Genomic DNA, 21,974 nt, shown 5'->3' on the forward strand with positions numbered 1-21,974 from the left:
TAAACAGGTCATTTGTTAGCACAGTCACTTAATAAACAGTGTTAATGCCAAAATGTCAGTAGCCAGAATTTTTGCGATTCGTTTAGCAAACATTTAAGTACTTGCTGTCTGTGTTCCTGGTTGTGGTTAAATGTTATTATTTCTCCCTGCTCGTTTGTAAGTTCTTTTGAGTCCAGTGGCCTCATCTGACTTGCTTTCCATCTCAACAGTGATTAGTATGACCCCCTGGGCACACAGTCAGTGCATCAATTGAATGAATAATCAATTCTATTAATAGCTGAGGGTTTCCTTTTAATTTATTTTACTGGAGTATAGTTGATTCACAACGTTGTATTAATTTCTGCTGTGCAGCAAAGTGATTCAGTTGTACATATACATTGTTTTTTCATCCTCTTTTCCATTATGATTTATCACAAGACATTGAATATATATCCCTGTGCTATGCAGTTGGGACCTTATTGTGTATCCACTCTGTATATAATAGTGTGCATCTGCTAATCTTGAACTCCCACTCCATCCCTCCCCAACCCCCATTCCCCTTGGCACCCACACGTCTGTTCTCTAGATCTGTGAGTCTGCTTTGTAGATAAGTTCGTGTCATATTTTAGATTCTACATGTAAGTGATATGGTATTTGTCTTTCTCTTTCTGACTGACTTCACTTAGTATAATTTCTAGGCTCATCCATGTTGCTGCAAATGGCATCATTTCATTCTTTTTTATGGCTGAGCAGTATTCCATCGTGTATATGCACCACATCTTCTTTATCCATTTATCTGTCAGTGGACATTTAGGCTTCTTCCATGTCTTGGATTTTGTAAATAATGCTGCGATGCACATAGGGGTTTAGTAACTAAATTTTAAAGCTTGGAGGAAGAGAGTGAAGACAGAAAAACTCTTGAGGAAGTTCTGAGGAATGACCAAGGAATGCTGCAGTGGCTTTGGTTCAGAGATAGTACCCAAATTACCCAGGGGGCAAGTGATTGGATTAATATGAGATGGGGGAGCAGGAGTGGTAGGGAAAATGAAGGACAAAGGAATATGTGGAAGCCAAGGTTACCAAGTTGAGTGTTGTGTTCATGAATCAAGAGCCTGGGGGAAAAGGTGACCTGGGTTAGTCGTTTGAGACTCAATTTCAAAGGATCAGTGAAAATTAAACCAAAATGATGTGGGATTATGGGGGTGGCAGCATTTGTTGGACAGATCCCACATGCAAGTCACTTTTTTTAATAAAACATTGTGGACGGAAGTGATGACCAGGACATGGCTTCTGCCCCACACACACAGGGAGGGTGGTGGAGAGATCTATGGAAGCCCATGGTTTAAAAGGTTCTTTCTGTTTTGCTAGGGAGGGGCGGAGATCCAGCACGAATTTGAACTGGGCTTTTCAAATGGATATAATATATGGAGGTGGTAGGGAAAGCATTCCAGGCAAAGGACCTAGCGTTAGCAAGATATGGACTCAGGAAAAGGCAGGGTCTACCAGCAATGGGACATTGTCTTTGGTGTTAGTGGGGAAAGTGGGATGAAGCCCTGATGTAATACTTGAAACTTGATTCTCTGAGTGATGGGAGCCCTTGCAGGTTCTGAAAGAGGAGTGTGACAGATGATCGTGTCTTAGAAAATTCACTCCAGCCTCAGGACAGAGTTGGGTTAAGCAGTGGTTCTCAACCTTGGCTTTATGTTAGCCTCACCTGCAAAGATTTAAAATTGCAAATCCCAAGCTGAACCCCAGATCAATTAAATCAGCTGTGTGTGCTTAGTCGCTCAGTCATTTGCAGCCCCATAGACTGCAGCCCACCAGACTCCTCTGTCCATGGGATTCTCCAGGCAAGAATACTGGAGTGGGTTGCCATGCCCTCCTCCAGGGGATCTTCCCAACTCAGGGACCCAACCCAGGTCTCCCACATTGCAGGCAGACTCTTTACTATCTGAGTCACCAGAGTCTCTAACAGTGGTGCCCAGACATCAGTATTCTTTAAAGCCCCCAGCGATTCCAGCGTGCAACGAGGACTGCACACCGATGATTTTGAACAGGGCTTGGCAGACTCTTTCTGTCAAAAGCCAGATAGTATTTTTGGCTTTACGGGCCACAGGGTTTCTGTTGGAGCCGTCCCAGGCCGCCTTGGCCCACAAAAGCAGCCACACACAATATGTGAATGAATGAGTGTGGCTGTGTGCTAATAAAACTTTATGGAAATCTGAATTTCATATAATGTTCACAGGTCACCAGTATTCTTGTTCTCTGGAATTTTTTTTTTGTTTAACAGCCGTTCGCAAATATAAAAGCACACTGCAGACTGTACAAAACTAGCAGCCAGTCATTATTTGGCCCTCAGAGTCTATTTTGCCAGTTCTTGATTTAGAGGGTGAAAATTGGCCTCAGGTAGTCCAGGAAAGAAAACATTTCTACAGCAGTTCAGATAAGAGGTAAAGTTAACTCTCTTTTGTGGTTCATTGCAAGGGCAGAGTGAAGATAAGTGATATTGAGTCGATATTTATAGCGACTCACGTTCTCATGCACTACTTTCAAGCACCCAGAGGTTAGTGTACAAAGGAACCTGGAAGGAGGAACCATTGTTCGTGGTGTGTAGAGCTTAGTTCCCCTTTGACTTTGTTCTCTTTGAGGGGATTTGTTTTACGTTGAAAGGCTGTTTCTTTTCCCACTGCTTGTGATGGCTTTTCATTCAGCAGCACCCATCACCTCCAAAGAGCCAAGTCTCCTTCCTTTCTTATGTGCCAGCCATGCCTTTGTTTTCAAAGAATGACCTTTCCTTGCAAACAAAGTAAGGTGAGCCTGATATAAGGAGATAGGGCTACTTATATTTTATTTTATCAGATACCACTGAATTTATGCAGAATTCCCCCTACATTTTCTTCCAGCATTTGTTGCCTAGTTAAGGACCTGCCAGGGTAAATGGTGCCCCTGCTCCTCCACCACCCCTACCATGAAACCCAGAGGCTGATTCTTGCTCCTTCTTTTCACTATTTTAGGAAACATAATGCTGGTGAAAGTTTCCCACTGATACCTACTGTGCTTTAAAATCAGTGGTACATTTCCACGATGGCCTGGTTATTTTATTTGAGCACCATTACGTCGAGTGAATGGATTCACTTACCTGTTTCCTGACTTTCACTCTTAGAAGTCTGCATCTCAGTGTTCTCCAAGAAATGCCTATCCTGACCCCACCCAACTGTGAAGACTGGAGAAACAAAAGAACACACTCACTCCCCTTGAATTTCCTCTTACAGGAGGGAGAGGAGATTTAAGACTACAGCCAGCAGCGTTCATGGTCATTTCCATTTTCTTGCAGATCTTACTAGAAAATAAGAGGTAAAAAAAAAATCTATGAAGTTAGACCAGTTTTCTTTTTCTTTATTCTTCCTACCATCCTCACAATAGAGTTGTTTCTCAAAGAACACAGAAGTAGTAAACATAACATATAAAGGAAAAGCAGATGATATTCTGAAGAGTCTGTCTGTTTTCCTGAGTGTTTTGGGGTGTTTTTGATCACCAAACATACTTCCCATCACTAATTTTTTTCCCACCAATTTCTAAATGTGGGGGTCCATTGTTTAAATTCCAGGGACTTGTTTTTCCTTCTTTGCAGTGACCTTGAATGATTATCATCATTTTAGGGACACCAGCCAAAAACATACAACGTAAAAGTGAGGTTGTGATTGAACACTGATAATGTCAAGTGCTTTTAATTAAGCTTCTGACGTTTTATACATTGATAACAAAGTAAAGGTTCAGGTTTATTAAATTAGCTTTCGACTTGTTTTTTCAAAAGCTCTCACCACATAGGGAACTAAATATATAACAGCAGTCTGTTCTCTGCAGTCAAAGCCTCAATGTGCCCCAGAGGAATTCCTGCGTGGAGTCCCTTTTCAAGGAAAGGAAGAGGTCAGGAAATAAGGCAAAGCCACAGACATAATATGGGGATTAAGAATGGGGATGTCTGGTCTAATTCACAACCCAGGATGGCAGCAGCTGAAAGACAGGGGGGAACTGAAATAGAGGAACAGAGGTTACCAGTTGGAGGAGACCTTAGAGATCACCTGAGATAGTGGCTCTCGGCTTTGGCTGCTCACTGGAAAACTCAAGAGCATTTAAGTCACACACTTGCATAGGTTCCACCACACCAGTGAAGTCAGCATCACCAGGGATGAAGACTGGAGCACAGGTTTGCTTGAAAGGCTCCACAGTGATTCTGACCTGCAGGCAGGGTGGAACCTAACGCGACTCCTTCATCTCACACTGAGGTCCAGAGCAGATGCCCTGAGCAGTGGTCAGAGAGGTGTTGTCAGTCCAGGTTCCTTATCTGAACGTAGGGCACCCCTCTGCCGTCAGCCGTCTGTGCCAGAAATCACGGTGTCTTCCTCTGCCCTCCCCCTTGTACTGCTGCCTAACCCAAGTGCCCCCGTCCTGCCCCTGGGCTGTTTCTCCCATTCAACTCACCCCCTCTCCTTGCCCCTCGCTTCCTGTGGGATGGTGTCACCTTTTGGAACCACCGCACCCTCCTCTCTCAGTCTTCAGCCTCTAGCCTTGCTCCCATGCTCCATCTTTAACACCATGACAAAAACTCTCTCCGAGACACACATCTGATCGTTTGTCACAGTTCTTACACCGTGCGCTTGAATCATTTAGCCGTTTCTTTGGTTCAACAAAGCCACGTCCTTTTTTCTCTGTCTCTGCGTGCCTGTGCTCGACCTACTTTCTTATGGTTTATAAATGGCACAATCTATCTATAGACTCAATTCTTTTCTTTCTGCTTTTATCAAAAACTGACCTCCCCCCAGGGCGATACGATTTTCCCTCCTCAACCAAACGTTGTCCTATTTCAGCTGAGTTTAATGGGCCCCACTTTGCCCATACCCTGACCGGAGGAACCTGCCGATGCAGAAAGTGTAATAGAGGATCCCATGGTCAACATAAGCCCCGCCTCAGCCCCAGACCACGTCCCTGGGAGTCACGGCCTTCGCTGGCCTCTGCAGGGGTCCCAGCCACTTCTTCTCATCCCTGACTACTCTTTGCTGAGTGCTTGTTCTCACGGGGGTTCTCCCAGTTCCTAGTCCTTCACCAACAACCCTTTGGATTTTCAGTCCTTTGTTATCACCTTGCAACTCTTGGCTCTCTCCACCCTTTTGTCTCAGGACATGGTTCCCTGGCTTTCCTGTGGAACACCTGCCGCTTCTGTGTCATGTGGTGACTGACCAGTCCCTGTTCCCTAGCCCTTATTCCCTGGAGTTTTGACTCCAGCCCGTGAGTTGAATTTAGAGCCGCACTCTCCTAGTCTCCTCGGCACCATCACTGCCCGATAGTCACCACTGCCTCTGTGCAACTCAAAGGGCAGCAGTTCAGAACTGATCGTCCAGAGCCTGAGTTTCCTCGGCTCCCGTCCTCTCACTCTGACTTTGTGGCTGCTACTTGCCAGTTAATCAGCAAACCACTTCTTAGACTGGCTGCCAGAAGGGAAGCAGGAAAACGAAAGTGTGTTGCAACTCTCCTTTCTTAGCGTATCAGTTATACTTAGAAAAGCAACTAACTTATTTTATTGGTTGCTCTAGAATTTGCAACATCCATTTCTAACTAATCCCTCCCCAAAAAAGATCCACTTTCACATAGGATGATAAACTTCACAGGTAGTGTGAATACTTTGTAATAACAAAATAATGCTCATTCCTTCCTCCCATCCCTTGTATGGTGCCCTTACAGGAGGAGTAAGGCCTTATTTCACATATACATGAGCATGCATAATCAAAAACGTTGTTGTTATTATTATTTTGAACAAACTGTTGCCTATTAGATCCATTTATTTAAGGCTCTCATTTCTGACCTATATTATTTTCCTTTTTTGTAAAGAGTTTCTTTTAACCAATTCCGTCAATTTTTCTTTGTCTGAAAGAGTCTTCAGTTCAGTTCAGTCACTAAGTCGTGTCTGACTCTTTGTGACCCCGTGGACTGCAGCATGCCAGTCTTCCCTGTCCATCATCAACTCTCAGAGCCTGCTCAAACTCATGTACATTGAGGAGGTGATGCTGTCCAACCATCTCATTCTCTGTCGTCCCCTTCTCCTGCCTTCAACCTTTCCCAGCATCAGGGTCTTTTCCAATGAGTCAGTTCTTTGCATCAGGTGGCCAAAGTATTGGAGCTTCAATGTCATTCCTTCCAATTCAGGACTGACTTCCTTTAAGATTGACTGGTTTGATCTCCTTGCTGTCCAAAGGACTCTCGAGACTCTTCTCCAACACCACAGTTAAAAAGCATCAATTCTTGAGCACTCAGCTTTCTTTATGGGCCAACTCTCACACCCATGTGTGATATGGGTCTTCATTGTCCCTTTATTTTTGAAGGATCGTTGTTCAGGGTACAGAATTCTGGGTTGGTGGGTTTCTGTCTCTCAACACTTCAAATATTCCATTCTGCTCCCTCCTTCCCTGCACGGTTTCTGAGGAGAGGTTTAATGTAACTCTCACCTTTGCTCCTCTGCAGGTCATGTGTTTTTTCCTTTCTGGCATCTTTCAATGTTTTTTCTTATCTTTGATTTACTGTAATTTAAAAATGATATGCCAAGGTGTAGTTTTCTTGGCACATGTCCTGCTTGATGTTCTCTGCGCTTTCTGAATCTGTGGTTTAGTTCCAGAATCTTCCAGAATTTGACCTTAGTTAGGGGAAATTCTTGGTCATTCTAACTTCAAGTGTTTTGTCTTTTCCCCTTTCTCTTTTTTCCTCCTCCTCTAAGTCCAATAGCATATGTGTGATACCTTTTGTCTCACAGTCTTTGGAAATTCTCTTGTCTTTCAGTGTTTATCCTCTGCTTTGCAGTTTAGAGGTTTCTATCAAAATATCCCCTAGCTCAGAGATTCTTTCCCCAGCTGTGTTCACTCTATTAATAAACCTATAAAGGCATTCTTCATTTCTGTTACATGATTTTTGATCTCTAACATTTCTTTTGTTTTTTTTCCTTAGGATTTCTATCTCTCTGCTTCCAATGTCCATTTGTTCTTGCAGGCTGTTTGCTTTACCCATTAGAGATGTTAGTGTATCAATCATAATTGCTTTATGATAATTCTAACGTCTGCCATGTCTGGTTGTGACATTTGCTCTGTCTCTTCAAATCGTGGGTGTTTTTTTCCTTTGACATACCTTGTGATGTTTCTTGATCATCAGATATGATGTCCTGGTTAAAAGGAACTGCCTTTAATAATATGGCAAAATATGTGTGAGGGGAAGTATTCTGTATTCCTGTGATTGCATCTCAGTCTTTTAGTTAGCCTAGGCCTCTGCACTGTGATCTTCACAAGTGTTTCTCAGTGTTTTTGTCTCTCTTTAGGTGGGATAGGATGGTGAGGTGGGCTGGAGCTGTGTGTTCCCTTCCGAGGTCAGTTAGGCTCTGGTAACACCCTAGCGGGTTAGGCTCTGGTTAACTAGCTTCTCCTGGGAGCAGACTTTGTGAAGAGCAAAATGCACTGGTGTATTCCAAAACGATTCCTTTTCCCCCTCCTCCTGCCAGAAGCCCAAGGGGATTTTTCTCTGATTTTTCTGTGGGGCTTCTGCTGGTAAATCTCATAGTCTTGTGGGGCCCCCCTACAACTGGATCCCACTGGAGTCCTTAACTCCCAAAGTTGTGAGCACTGAGCTTCCAGTAGTGACTGTTCGGGTCTCCCTGCCCCAGCCCTGGTCCCAGCAAGGACCTCTCTGCCCGGTTGCTAATTGGTCTCTCCAGTTGAGGGTGGGAGGGTGGGGAACAGCGTTCCGTGTGTCCTTTGCTCTCGTCTGGGTCCAGGACGAGTTGCTGATTTTTCAGAACAGTAACTTCCAAGTTCCTTGTAGACAGAACCAGAAACCAGCAGTCAATCCATTGAAACTCAAACTTGTTCTTTTGTCTTCTTACCACAAAGTATGATGAAGACCTGCTGAAACACTTGTGTTTTATTAGAACATACCTTAACACATAAAACTCCTTGAAAGCTTGTAGGTTTTCTTGTTTTTGAGAATCCATATGTAGAGTTATTACAGTTTTACCTTATACTCAGCACTATTTTATTTTAGAAAACTTTAATCTATAAATAGAGAATGGGCCCAGAAAGCACTGAATTTGTTTGGGGAACCAGGAGAAGTAAAATTGGTGGATACTGTTAAAACTCAATTGATTATATTTTGATCTTGTTCGAAATACAGGTTCTCATCACGCGTGGAATGCCTTTCAGATCTGAGCTCTGTTGTTATCTTTGATGAAAACTGAAATAATTACATTATCTGCAAACCTGAACTGTTAAAAAAATCCTCCCGTAGGACCTTTAATTTTTTTTGGTTTTGTCTGAAAGGGAGTTTAAACATGGACATAAAAGGGGTCATTGGTGTTTTCTGTCCTTGCAGAGTGAGATTCTGGCTTCCTATGGAGGAGGGCATGGCAACCCACTCCAGTATTCTCGCATGGAGAACCCCACAGACGGAGGAGCCTGGTGGGCTACAGTCTATGGGGTCGCAAAAAGTCGGACACGACTGAGCGTGCACGCACATCTCTGTGACCTGGACCTTGAGATTAGTGATGAGGTGGACTTGAAGGCACCTTACCCAGTTCTCGGGGAGGTGTTTGCCGTACTTATTGTACTTTGGCCACCCTCATTCCAAGTTCATCACACAACTTGTTTAACATGTTTACTTTTTAAACACTTGGAGAATTAACAGGTGGTTGCATGACTGAGATGTTTGTTTTAACAGGCGAAAAAGTGGGAGGTAATTTAGACACACACTGTGATGCAATAGGAAAATACCTAATTATTCCATTTTTGGCTCAGCTTTTAGTTTCAGTTAAAACTGCTGATAGCAAGGTGTAACAGGTCTTGTAGCTTCGTATTGTTAACACGGTCTGCATGTGAGAAACTGGCTCACTAGCAACTGGCTTACTTTAGTTACTTGTCCGCAAAACCTTCTACTTGACTTCAGTGCTAGAACTTAGTAAAGGGTCTCTTCTCAAAGTTTCTGTCACCAACAGCTATAATGTGGGTACAGAAAGCTCCAAAAGCACTATATCTATTTAAGCATGCTCTGAAAAACAATTGTAACATTCTCTGTCTGAATGTAGAATGCTCAGAATGCACAATTCTGAAAAAACATCTGATTGATATTTTCCTTGATATGTTCATCCCGATATGTCAGGGTATAGGTTATGATTGATTCTTGAACTGTCTTCATTCAGTGAGCAAAAGGAACAAGGAATTTTGCTAGGCAAGTAGTTGTTCATTTGGTTTGGGGTCATGGGACTGTTGCCAGAAATGGACATGGTCAAAGATAGAGATTCTATGAATAGATCAGAGATGGCTGTTTCTGTAACTTTTTTCTAAAGGGTCAGAGAGTAAATACTTCAGCATTTATGAGCTATAGAGTCTCTGTTGTAACCACTCAAATTCTGCTGTTATCGTGTGAAGGCAGCCATAGGTAATACATAAGCAAGTGAGTGTGACTGTGTTTCATTAAAATTTTATTTGCAGAAACAGACAATAGGCTGAATTGACCCAGGGGCCATCATTTGTCAACCCCTATTCTAGATCCCAGAAGATGCAGCTCTGGGCTACATGACTCTGACCTCACTGGGAAAACAGCAGTGGTATTCAGTTAACTAGACTAATAATATATAACCTTCCATAGTCACAGCCAAGACTTCACTGTAGTTGTATATAGTAAATTTGTTGTCAGACAAAAGGGCATTCTTTCTTCACTGTCTTCTTTTGGGGTTTAATCTGAATAGTGTTATTTGCTATTTATTTATACCCTACTTTGTTCCCCAAATAATAGAAGGTATATTTAGGTTTTAGCATCAAAATAAAGATATAAAATCCAAACCCACATAAAAAGGCCACACCAAACTACCTCTGCCTATCTCTTATCCACTTGCTGACTCAAACTGGTAGCTTTACCATTTTTGGACTGATCAGTCCTGGGGACACCTCCTAAGCTGAATACTGATATGCCGCCTATTTTATCTTCTCTAGCATAATTTCCTTTTTAAAAAAAAGAAAATTCCCCAGTGTTTTATATTGTCTCCTACCAAAGGAAGTGTTAATATCCGTCATTTCTCTTCTGATTGAAGTATAAGCCAAAAACTGTTAAACCAGCTAAGTGGGTGTATGGAAAGGAAAGAGAAAATTAGAAGCTAATGAAAACTCTGGCGGGCAGGTGACCTGTTCAGAACAGATGCGAGGGCTTGGAGAGCCATGAAACTGTTTCCATACAGTTAAACATACATCTCTGCTCTCCAGAGAAATGGAGTTAGGCTACTGGGCAGCCAGGTGGTCAGCAGGTGGGCAGGGGAAGTGGGAATTTTGGCTGAGCTGCAGGAAGGGATGTCTGCTAGTGAGTGTCAGAATGTGGAAACAGGCCAAGTGATTTGAAGGACTGCTTACTTGAATTGGGCTCCAAAGACAGTTCCGAAGTAAAGAACTAACCTGTACGAAACCCGTGAGTGTGTACAAATGACTCTAACACAAGGACCTCATTGATACTAGCTCTGACTCTTCAACCAGGTAGATGCCAAAGGTCACGCAGGACCTATGCTGGAGATCTACGTGGATTTCACCCTGGGGAGGTGCAATGTATGTGCTCAGGAGGAGACTGGAGTTTAAAGGAAGGAAATCCTTCCCCACGAAATATGGCTACCAGGCAAGGATCAACAACATCAGAGTAGACCCAGAAGCCAGATGCGGGTAGTCTTAAGGACAGACTGGCCACTCTCATGACAGAATTTTAAAATGCTGTAGATGAGATGGTTGGATGGCATCACCGACTCAATGGACATGAGTTTGAGCAAGCTCTGGGAGTTGGTGCTGGACAAGGAAGCCTGGTATGCTGTAGTCCATGGGGTCACAGAGTCGGACACGACTGAGCAACTGAACTGAACTGAACTGAAATGGGCTAACTCTGTGATACACAAAATCTAAATACAAGAAATGAATGCATTCTATAATCCACAGCTGGGATGGTGTTTAATACCTGTTGTTTAAAATGTCTTTTCTCTAAATTTATCAATGTTCTAACCTTTAAACGGCAAAGAGAAATTAAGAATTTCCAACCTAATCCATAATCCCTTTTCTCATTCACTCTTGGTGAGAGGAAAGTTGGTCTACTCTCTGGAGGAGGGGTCTGCCTGGCTGTTCCTATCAAGGTAATAAACATGCCTACTCCTTGATCCTGCAACTGGACTTCCATAATTTATCCTTTTAAAAAACACACACTCACAAGCTGGCCTAGATGTTTGTGCAAAGATTATCATTATATTTATAAATTGAAATGCATTGCAGGAAGAAAGTTCAGATTTCAGGAGTTTTTGGATTTTAGAACTCTTAAGGGATCACAGTGCTGGATATACAGGCACTTAAGTTTGGCAAGGATAAATAGTGAAGTGGGAAAAAAGTAAATTTCAGAAGAATGTGTACAGAATGATCCTTTTTCTTTGAAAGTAAAAGTTATCAGTTGTGTGTGAAAATACATGCACAGAAGGTCTGGAACCATCCACAAAATTTCTCACAGTGGTTATGGGAAGGTGGACAGATCACAGTGGGTTAACACGTTGATTAAACAATTAGTAAACAAAACAATCAGTAAAACAAAAGTAAACAAGCTGATTGTTACAGTCACCTCTCCTAAGAGAACAGCACCCTTCATTATCACAGATGCTGGGAGTAAGGAGTATGGAGATGCTTCTTGTAATGAAGAAAACATCATGAGAAGGGAAGGGGGCTTTTCTTCTCGTAACTGTGTATGAGAGTCACATGTTGTCATTACTGATACAGTTGGTATGTGCCTGTTTATCTCAGGTATATTCGTTTATTCATTAGTTCAGCAAATATTTATTGAGGGCCCACTGTGTGTGAGACACCATTATATCTATAGCAGTCATATATATGTATGCGTGCACGCATGCTAAGTCACTTGAGTTGTGTCCGACTCTTTGTGACCCTGTGGACTCTAGCCCACCAGGCTTCTCTGTCCGTGGTCTTCTCCAGGCAAGAATACTGGAGTGGGTTGCTCTTCCCTTCTCCAGGGGATCTTCTCAATCCAGGGCTCCAACCTTTGTCTCCTTCAGCTTCCGCATTGCAGGCAGATTCTTTTGCCACTGAGCCTCCAGGGAAGACTCACTCATGCCCAACTCAGAGTAACAGAAGTTGGTGTTGCTGTGAAATTGAAAGTGTTCTAAATGTATTTTCTTTCTTCTCATAGTTTTGTTTTTTTCATTTTAGTGTCTGAATTATGCATTTGTAATAAGTAGAGTTGTAATTATGAAACTTTCCAGAAAGAGATTGCCTGGCTGGTCTGTGACAGTGATCCACATGACCATCAAGTGGCCTTGGTTTCTGCTTGTATCCATTCATCCCAAATTAACTGTGTAGGTCCTCAGCCTGCGCAAAGGAAAAATCTCAAAATAATGTCATAAAGTAGATAGAGGGAGAGAGCTAGAGATCTACATTTAGATATATACACACGTGTGTGTATTTTTGCCACCTGTCAACTCAAAGGTTTGTGTTTTCTCCCACAGAAAAAGCAAAGAACAAAGGAGCTTTCTCGGATATTTCATTCATACAACCCATATGATCACAAGGTAAGAGAAGCATGTTATTAGTGTAATTGGGTAATATAAGTCCTTCTGAACATAGAGCACAACATTCACCAGTACACAGTGATTTTGAAGTACATTTCTACCAATTACATTTATATTTCGTTTTAATTTTTAACTCTGTATCTCTTGTAAAGAAGAGAGAAAATTTGTATTTCTGAACTAAAATATTCTTCTGTATTCACATTAAAATCTGGTTACATATTGTCACTGAATCCTCAAAGACTGTGAAAAGACAGATTTGGGCGTGTTTTTCGATTAGTGGGTTTTTTCCTTTCCAAACAGTGTAGTAAATGAACTTGGCTTTTGAATTGATGAAGATAGTTGAAATATTATCTGCCAACTCTCGGTTCACCACTGGTCCTGACAGAAAGTTATATTTCTTAAAAAAAAAAAAAAAACAAAACCTCTAACAGAAAGCAGTGCCTAGAATTATAACTGAAATATTCACTCCCGAGAGCTTTGCTGTACCGAAGACCACATGGTTAATGACCTTGGCCCTCCATCCATCCAGCAACCTCACAGATCCACAGCCAGTCTTGTTGCATTTATACCCCACACTCTCCACGCCCTGTCTTTGAAGAATTCTTAAGCCTCTTCTCACTGACACATATTTCACTATATATTTGTAAAACATAAATCCTTAAAAAAAAAAAAAAAAAAAAGCCCACTGACATTTTAAAGAAAATGCGCAATACCACATCTTCGTGGGGAAATATATGAAAATATCCTGAGACTTGTTCAAATCTTCTATATCTTGTAAGGTTCTGATAAATCTGTTAATTTGACGTGATTTCAAAAGCAAACAAAACATTTGCATGGTTGAAATGCTAATATAAACTTAAATCTTTATCTATGAATTTACAAAGAGACATGTGGTAGGGATTTTTTAACTAGCCAAAATAAGGAGTGTGAAAACTACTTTCTTCATTTGAGAATACAGAGATGTCTGGATTCAGGAGGAAAAATGTGCCAGTTGTTCATAGAAGTTGAAAGAATTTTAATAGCTCCTGGTTTTTCTATAGTGACCAGTTAACTTAAGCATCAAAAATCTAAGAGAGATGTTTGTATTCCATGTGACCACAGTGATGTACAAGACTAAACATTTATCATTTCAAGTTAAATTTTTCAAGTGAAATCGATCACTGCAGAATAGCAATTTGTTGGAAAGAACTTGAGCAAGCCAGGAGTGTCTGACAATGCAGGCGGAAGGTGCAGACTGATAAGTAACACAACAGCCAGAAGAATGAGATTGGCCAGATTTCCGATGGGAAAGTTGCCTTTTTTTTTTTTTTAGACAGTGTCATTTAATTAACATAAATGCAACAGTGGCTGAAGTTAACATTTAACGGCAGCAGCAGCAATAGACTGTGACAAACCAGAGGTTTTGCCTGACTTGTCTAATTTTGCCCACTTCTGACATTTTTTGAATTCACTGTTAGGGGAAATTCCATTATTCTTTTATTAGAACTCTTAATGGAGCTTAGCCACTCACAGCTTCTCCTGGCTTCCTCTTCATATCCTTTGTGGCGTTGTATCAAAGTCACCTCAGATGATTTTGGCTTCCTCTGTGAAGACTTCATTCCTCTACAAATTAGTCATCAGGCAGTGAGGAATTGAACATAAATGCTAGATGGAGTTCCCTTTGATCTTTGCTTTAAGGTCAGTCATAAATTACTGTTAAGTAGCTGGAAGGCTTGATGAGTGATTTTTGAAGCACCCAAGGTTTAGCCTGATGGCATTCTGTTTTATTCTATATGTGCAGTAAAAAGGGGGAAATTTTCTAGGAAAATTTCTCCTTCCCCTTACTCACCTCCTCATGTTTTTCTAAACTCCTTCCAGGCAAGTTTAACCATTTTAGTTTTAACCATGTCTCTTGAATCATGGGCATTGAGTGAGGTGCACTGTTTTCTCAATATTAGAATGTTCCTTTTTTCTCCATAAATAAAATAATAGAAGATTGTGATTTGAGTTACCTTGTCTTTTTAATTACCCAATTATATTCAAATTAGTTTTCTAGGCAGATAGATTTTAGTGTAAAATGTTTTGTAAGATGTGGTTAAAATTGATTTAAACATCTCACGCTCAGTGAGCTTTCTGGAAAGATCTTTCAGGTTAAATATATACATATGTCGTAAATGAAAGCTTATATAAAATAAAATATAGGCTGTCTGGGATTTGCTTTAAAAAAGAATTAAAAGGGGGACGTGAGTAGGGCACAGTAAAAATAAGGTTGGCCTTGTGTTGATGATTATCAAAACTAAATTATTGGTTTGTGGGAGTTCATCCTTCTAGTTTGTGTATTTTTTTTATATGATTGAAATTTTCCATAGTAAAAATGATGCCAGAAGTTTAAAAAAAAAAAAAAAGCCCACTATGGTCTACTCCTAGGAGTGAGTATTATGGTATTCTGTTCTTCTCTAGCTAGATTTTTTAAATTGTTCATTTTTCCCTTTTACATCAAGTAAATTTGTACCAAAGAAGGAATACTTAGCATTTCAGAAGGTTCATAATGCTGAGTAAACTCAGAAATGCAAATCCTGTTCTAAAGTTGGCATAATTTTCTGGGGGTTCATCCCAAATTATAGTGGGTCACTTAAATGATAGTCTTGCCTCCAAGAAACTGTTAAAAAGAGTTGTAATGACAAAGGGGAGTCAGTCCCACCATTTTGTTCTCAGTGAGTCACTTATGTTTGCTCTCCTTTTCTCCACCAAACCCAGACTGCGCCTGCCTGACCCCAGACACAGGAAAGTCACCAGGTTAAACAAATTTGTTATTTGAGTGAAGCCAGGTGCGTTTCTTAATCAGACTTGAAAGCCATTGTTTAGGTTGTAAGTGGTCACTTGGTTTTCTGTAAGTGCTGTTGCAAAAAGCAAATAGAGCTTAGGGCAAAATGAGCACTCAGAATGAGTCTTGAGGAAAATATTCGATTTGTTTTTTTTATATTCTAAGTCAAATTTTGCTGGAGCCTGAAAAAATTTCGCTTTGGATTGTTATCTCTAGTCCTATGTTCATCTTTTTTAAAAATTGCTTTTAGGAATTCTCGTAAACATACACAGAAAGGCTTGACCAAACCCTAAGTCTCATTTCTCTCTCCTAGTTAAAAGGGATTGGTAAAGGAAATCCAGTAGCTGCAGGTAATCCAATTGTGTTTTGTACGTTATATTCTTTCCTCTGTTGTTTTAATAAACACATAATAAACAGAGCTTGGAATTTCTGAAACCACATCACAGCTAACCACAAGCTTATAGGACCAAAGGTCTCCCAGGCCAAGGACAGCCAGCCTGGAGTTGCATTTTTCCTTTGGATAAGTCACAGATAAGTGGAATAGGTTATCATGAGAACGTTGTTATTAAAGCTATGCAGATTCGCATATGCTTTTTGTCTCTGACCTGAAGAAAATATTGCCATGCATATATAAGATGTCTCCCTCTTTCCTATTGCCTTCTTTTCTTTCTTGTTACATATTATCAGAATTACGTGTTGGGGGAAGTCTAGGTTTATCAGCTAAACACAGATGTTTATAATTTGCTATCGTAAAATGCTACTATAAAATATGAGCATACTTGGAAAGGAAAAGGTTCACAATTCTGTTTAGGTCTGTAGTGGTTTTTACATCTGCAAAATTCAGTACTTCCTAAACATAGATAATTTATATGAATTAATATATACTCGACCATTAAAAGTGAGTCTTTTTAACAGATTGTCATGGTTACAGTTTCTGTATTTTGTGAAGTGGGCTTCTCATTTTCTTTTAGTGACTGTTGTTGTTTGAATAATTTTCTACATAAATCAGTGGACACACATGAGTAGAAACATACTTGTGTTGGTGAAGTAAACTTTTCTTTGTCTTTTGGTGACCAGGTTGTTTTAATGATTTTTTTCTACAAACATGGACATGTATCGCTTGAACTGTAAACAGACTCATGTGTGTCCAAAAAACAGCTGCCTGTGAATTGAATACACTTGAGAAGTTAGCATATGAATAGACAGAAAATCACTCAACTGGAGGTCTTTTGTGTAGTGATCTTAGCTGTCAAAAACACAACCCAGAACCTGAAAGTAAGCCAGCCTAGGTCCAGACTGTCACAATCATCTAATTCTCTCTCTCCCTGCCTCATTTGTTCTTCAGTTCTCCATTCACAAACGGTCCACTTTAAAAAAAAAAAAGTTCTAACAAACATAGATGCCTGATTTCCCAAACCACAGTCAACTCTAGCAGCAGTTAAAAAGAGGGTGGTTATTGCTTCAAGAAGTCAGAGCTCCATTAAGAAGTGGCAGCATGCAAAATGAATGCATGGACAAGGTCGGCTGTAAAAGCTCTAAGTCATTAACAGAGGGATTCTAAACGTGCAGCTGCCCAAGGCCACTTAACATGAATCCAAATATCCCTATAATACATTTTTTTGTAGTCCCAGAGTAAAATAATTGGACCTAAATTACCTCAGGAAACAGATATTTTCTTTAAAAAATAGTAGAGATGTGTATAATCTATTTTTGCAAACATTGATCTTTTAAGAATAAATTGTCTTTATCCTGAAAACTCTCTTAGGAAGAGCTGGTTGTTAATCACGTTGGATAAATGAAGTATGTATTACTATAGAGAGTGGTTTAATAAATGAGAAATAGTCAAAGAGTGGTTGAACACGTATTGGTAATTGGGTAAAGAAATTAACCAGGTGGGACAGAAAACGTATGAGAGCATAAGAGGGGAGAACGGTAGAATCTGTCTTCCCCCCAATTATTTATTTATTTAATTAGATACTCTAAATTCATTAAAGCCTTTGAGAATCATTATATTTTTATCCTAAAGCTTATTCTAGGCATAACTTGAGTGAATACTTGTAAGTAGTGAATCAGTACAATGCATTTTTTTAAATTTCTTCATTACTGTGGGCGGCACTGGGTCTTCATTACTGTGCACAGACTTTCTCTAGTTGCAGTGAGTGGGGCTACTCTCTCTATTTATGGTGCATGGGCTTCCCAGTGTGGTTTCTTCTCTTGTTGCAGAGCACGGGCTCTAGGCGCGCGGGCTGAGTAATTGTAGCATTGCCCTGAGGCATGTGGAATCCAGGACCAGGAATTGAACCCACGTGCCCTGCATGATAGGCTGATTCTCAACCTCTGGGCTACCAGGGAAGTCCAGGACAGTGCATCTTTACCTGCAGTATTAAATATACGAAAATAATTGACATGTATTTCCCTTATCCACATTTCCTAAGATTACCTTAAGAACTGTTGTGAACACAAATACTTCTTGGAATTCATACCTACTAGTGTATAATGAACTATGTAACAGAAAGTGTAAAATTACATTTTCTGCAGCTTCATTTGGGCAGAAGCCCAATCTATTTCAGAAGTCTTGGGAGAAAGAAGTCTTTGGTTATATACCGTCCTTTCTTCCCTTAAGAGACTAGTCAATCTCTATGGCATCAAGTTTCATAAATCCACGTATCACAACTTAAGCCAAAGGAACAGTTGCATTTCAGAAAATCATCTACTGATTTACATTTTTCCATTAATCACATCTGTCTAGTAATTTAAGATAGAAGTTACTTTATCCAGTTCTTTATGTTTGAAGAGTCACAGCCAGTTGACTCAATCCGGAGGCAGCTACAGAGCTGTCAAAGCTTCATCGTGCCCTGTTCTTGGAGTGAAGTGGCATCAGAGTGCCTTGGGTTGTACATTTAGAGAAGGAGACGTGAGTTTGGATTATTGCCTGCTGGCCCTGTTGGGCTTTGAGCTATCTGCTGTCTGGAAATAGCAACTTCAGTTCTTAATGGATCCAGCACTTTTTGATAGCCAGATTTTCATGGCACATGCAGAGGAAGAGACAAGTTATTGATTTGCCATGTTTATGCCATGCTTAAAACGGTTCTCTGCAGCAGATTGGGCAAAGCCATTTGTGCACTTAACTCTAGTCCCCATCTTTGGCAAAGACTAAAAGTTGTTTAAAAAGTAATTTGGGGGATGTTGCTAAATAGCAGGAACAATTGGATAAACGTCTGATTAAGTTCCCTTATTGTTACATTTGTCACATGTCATACTAAAACCATAGTTTTAGTTTTAGTAGACTAAAAAGCATAGAGCATACTAAAACCATGCTCAGGTTATGGCCTTGGAACACAGGGAAGTGAGCACTTCAGTAAATATTAAACTCATTTCATTGGCCTCAGGAACTCTACACTATAGTCGTATGAGTAACTCAGTCTCAAAATAATGGACATTCTAAAGAGCTCTTTTGGTGTAAAATTTGTGCTTCCTGCTCAAGGTAACCATGTGATTGTTACCAAAGAGGCAGATATAGTTCTGTTATTTCTGGCTTCAAGAATAGGTATCTCTAGACACCATTTTGCTTCCTGATCCATGCCAACCTGATCCAAAAGCATTTTCTTTATTTTTAGCTTTTCTCAGCTTGTGATTCAAGTTGAATAACAGGTCATGTTTCCTGGAGCCTAACTTTGATATTGTACCATTGTATTTTTCTCTTTTCCTTCTAACATGGCATTGTTCTAAAAATTAAACTTTTTTTTTTTAACACATTGATTTATTACTGTAACTTCAGGGATAGGTTGTATGGAAGTTTATGTAAATAACGAAGATTTTAGTGGTGTGTTAAAATGCTATATCCAGGGACCCATATATGTCAGAAATTCTGCTCTGGCAGTTTCTCTGAGGATTGGCAAGGAGACTGGAATCTGATTGGATTATCATCATCATCATCATCATTACATTACTTAAAGCACACGCCATGTAACTGGTACTAGTCTCAGAGCTTTGCATATACACGTTTAATCTTCATACCAACTCTATCAGTACTGTTATTGGATTGGCCAAAAAGTTCATTCAGGGCTTTCTGTACCATCTTACTGAAAACGCTAAGAAATTTTCTGGCCAACTCAGCAGTATCCCTTGTTTTACAGATGATGGAACTGAGACATAGGTTAAGAAACTTCTCAAGGTCACGCAGCTAGTAAGTGACAGGACAGTTTAGCTCCAGAGTCCACGCTTAGCATCCCTGCGCCACAAGCCACTGCAGATCTGCAGATTAAGAGGTTCTAATAAAGGTGGATTGATGAGCGCAACTCAAGTTCTAGGTCAAAATGGGCCTTCTTACCCTCCACCTGCAAATCTAAATCTAAATAAGCAAACTCTATGTAGACACAGAGGTAGGAGAAGGAATAAGAAGAGAGGACAGAAATAGTCCAGGGGAGAAGCATCAGGGCTTCCATAGACTGCTTCCCCATAAAGCAGACAGTAGAGCAGACAAACATGCTGAGAACTACCGCCTTCACCTCACTCTTCCCCAGTCTGATAAATCCACCATCAGCCTGGGGCAAGGGAAACTTAATGTAAGCTGGACATCAGGGCTTCTACCATCAGAGACTAACAGATGACTATTAAGCACTGTTGGGCACTCTGTTTGCAGAGCCTGTTCACCTTGCTCTCCTCTCAGCTCCCATCTGTGAGGATGGGTATGGTACAAGTTTCAGCTAAAGGTTGGAGTGTTTAGGGCCAAGACAGCAGGAGATATCCAAGCCAGAGAAATAGGGCAAGCCAGCCTATAAGCCTCGAGCCCAGAGAAAGTTGAGGAGGGAATCAACTGAAGTCACATGGAGATGGGAAAATGGCAGCAAGACAGGTTGGAAACCTGTTTCATTTATCAGGACCCCCGCTGCATTTCTGACTTCTTTTATAGGCAGCTGGGGCTCTAAATTAGAAGTCAGAAAGTTCCCCAGGTCCTCATTTAAGAATGTTTTATTTAATAGCATGCTCTCTTACCTCACACCTCTTTGCCCAGCTGCTCCCAGGAAATATCAGGAATAAGGAGAAACAAAGTTCTTGATCAAATATTTTGCTAGCATTCAATGTAAAAGTATTGATAAAAAGTAATCAAAAGAAAGTCTAAAAGGCAACAGAAGCAAAAATAAACAAGTGGGACTACATCAAGCTAAAAAGCTTCTGCACAGCAAAGGAAACCATCAACAAAATGAAAAGGCAACCTACCAAATGGAAGAAGATATTTGCAAATCTTATATCTCATGAGAGATTAACTTCTGAAATATATAAAGAACTGATACAACTTAGTAGCAAAGTAACTCACAAACAGTTCAATTAAAAAATGGGCAGAGAATCTGAATAGACATTTTACAGAAGAAGGTATACAGATGGCTGACAAACACCTGCAAAGATGCTCAGCATCACTGATCATCAGAGTCAGAGGAATCAAAGTGAAAGTCTCTCAGTCGTGTTCAACTCTTTGGGAGCCCATGGACTATATAGTCCATGGAATTCTCTCAGCCAGAATACTGGAGTGGGTAGCCTATCCCTTCTGCAGGGGATCTTCCCAACCCAGGGATCTAACCAGGGTCTCCGGCATTGCAGATGGATTCTTTACCAGCTGAGCCACAAGGGAAGCCCAAGAATACTGGAGAGGGGTAGCCTATCCCTTCTCCAGCGGATCTTCCCAACCCAGGAATCGAACCGGGGTCTCCTACATTGCAGGCAGATTCTTTACCAGCTGAGCCATAAGGGAAGCCCTTATCACTAATCATCCATCACTAATCATCAGGGAAATGCAAATCAAAACCACAGTGAGATATTAACTCACACTGTTAGAATGGCCATTATCAAAAAGTCAGGACATAAGTGTTGGTGAGGACGTGGAGAAAAAGCATCCTTGCACACTATTGTCACTTGGTGCAGCCACTGTGGAAAACAGTATGGTGATTCCTCAGAAAATCAAAAACAGAACTGCCAAGTCATCCAACAGGTCTACTTTTGGTTATGTATTCAAAGGAAACAAGAACACTAACTCTACAAGAGATATACACTGCATTGTTCATTGCAGCCTTCTTTACAATAGTCAAGACATGAAAACAACCTGAGTGTTCATGGATGGATGAATAGATAAGGAAAACAAGTGTGTGTGTATACATACACACACACAATGGAATATTATTTAGCCATAAAAAGAAGTCTTGCTAGTGGACCTTGAGGGCATTATTCTAAGTGAAATAAGTCAGGCAGAGAAAGACAAATACTGCCTGATCTCACTTAAATGTGAAATCTAAAACAAAGCAAAATAAACTCATAGATTAAAAAACAAACAAAAAAATAGATTGATGATTTCCGGAGGCAGGTGGTGGTGGTAGGTGGGAGAAATGAATAAAGGGAGTCAAAATATAGGACTTTTGATTATAACATAAATAGTCCATGGAGATGCAAAGTACAGTATGGCAACTAGAGTGAATAATTTTGTAGTGTGTATCTGAAAACCGCCAAAAGAGTAAATCTTTAAAGTTCTCATTAAAAGCAAAACATCTTACATGTATGGGGACATATGTTAACTGGACC

The 21,974-nt window shown here is 40.5% G+C and overlaps 1 protein-coding gene across 6 annotated transcripts in view; it reads left to right on the plus strand.

Annotated features, from left to right (window-relative positions):
* The window catches only part of CDKAL1 (CDK5 regulatory subunit associated protein 1 like 1), a 579,481-nt gene that overhangs the window by 455,956 nt on the left and 101,551 nt on the right, over window positions 1-21,974 (plus strand). For all 6 annotated transcript variants that reach the window (XM_043449766.1, XM_043449768.1, XM_043449770.1 and 3 more), the window contains one exon: window positions 12,539-12,601. In XM_043449766.1, the coding sequence (XP_043305701.1) occupies window positions 12,539-12,601 (63 nt within the window). The remainder of the gene's footprint in view (window positions 1-12,538; window positions 12,602-21,974) is intronic.

The sequence above is a fragment of the Cervus canadensis genome, chromosome 28 (assembly GCF_019320065.1).
Source record: "Cervus canadensis isolate Bull #8, Minnesota chromosome 28, ASM1932006v1, whole genome shotgun sequence".
In the NCBI taxonomy this organism is placed as follows: domain Eukaryota; kingdom Metazoa; phylum Chordata; class Mammalia; order Artiodactyla; family Cervidae; genus Cervus; species Cervus canadensis.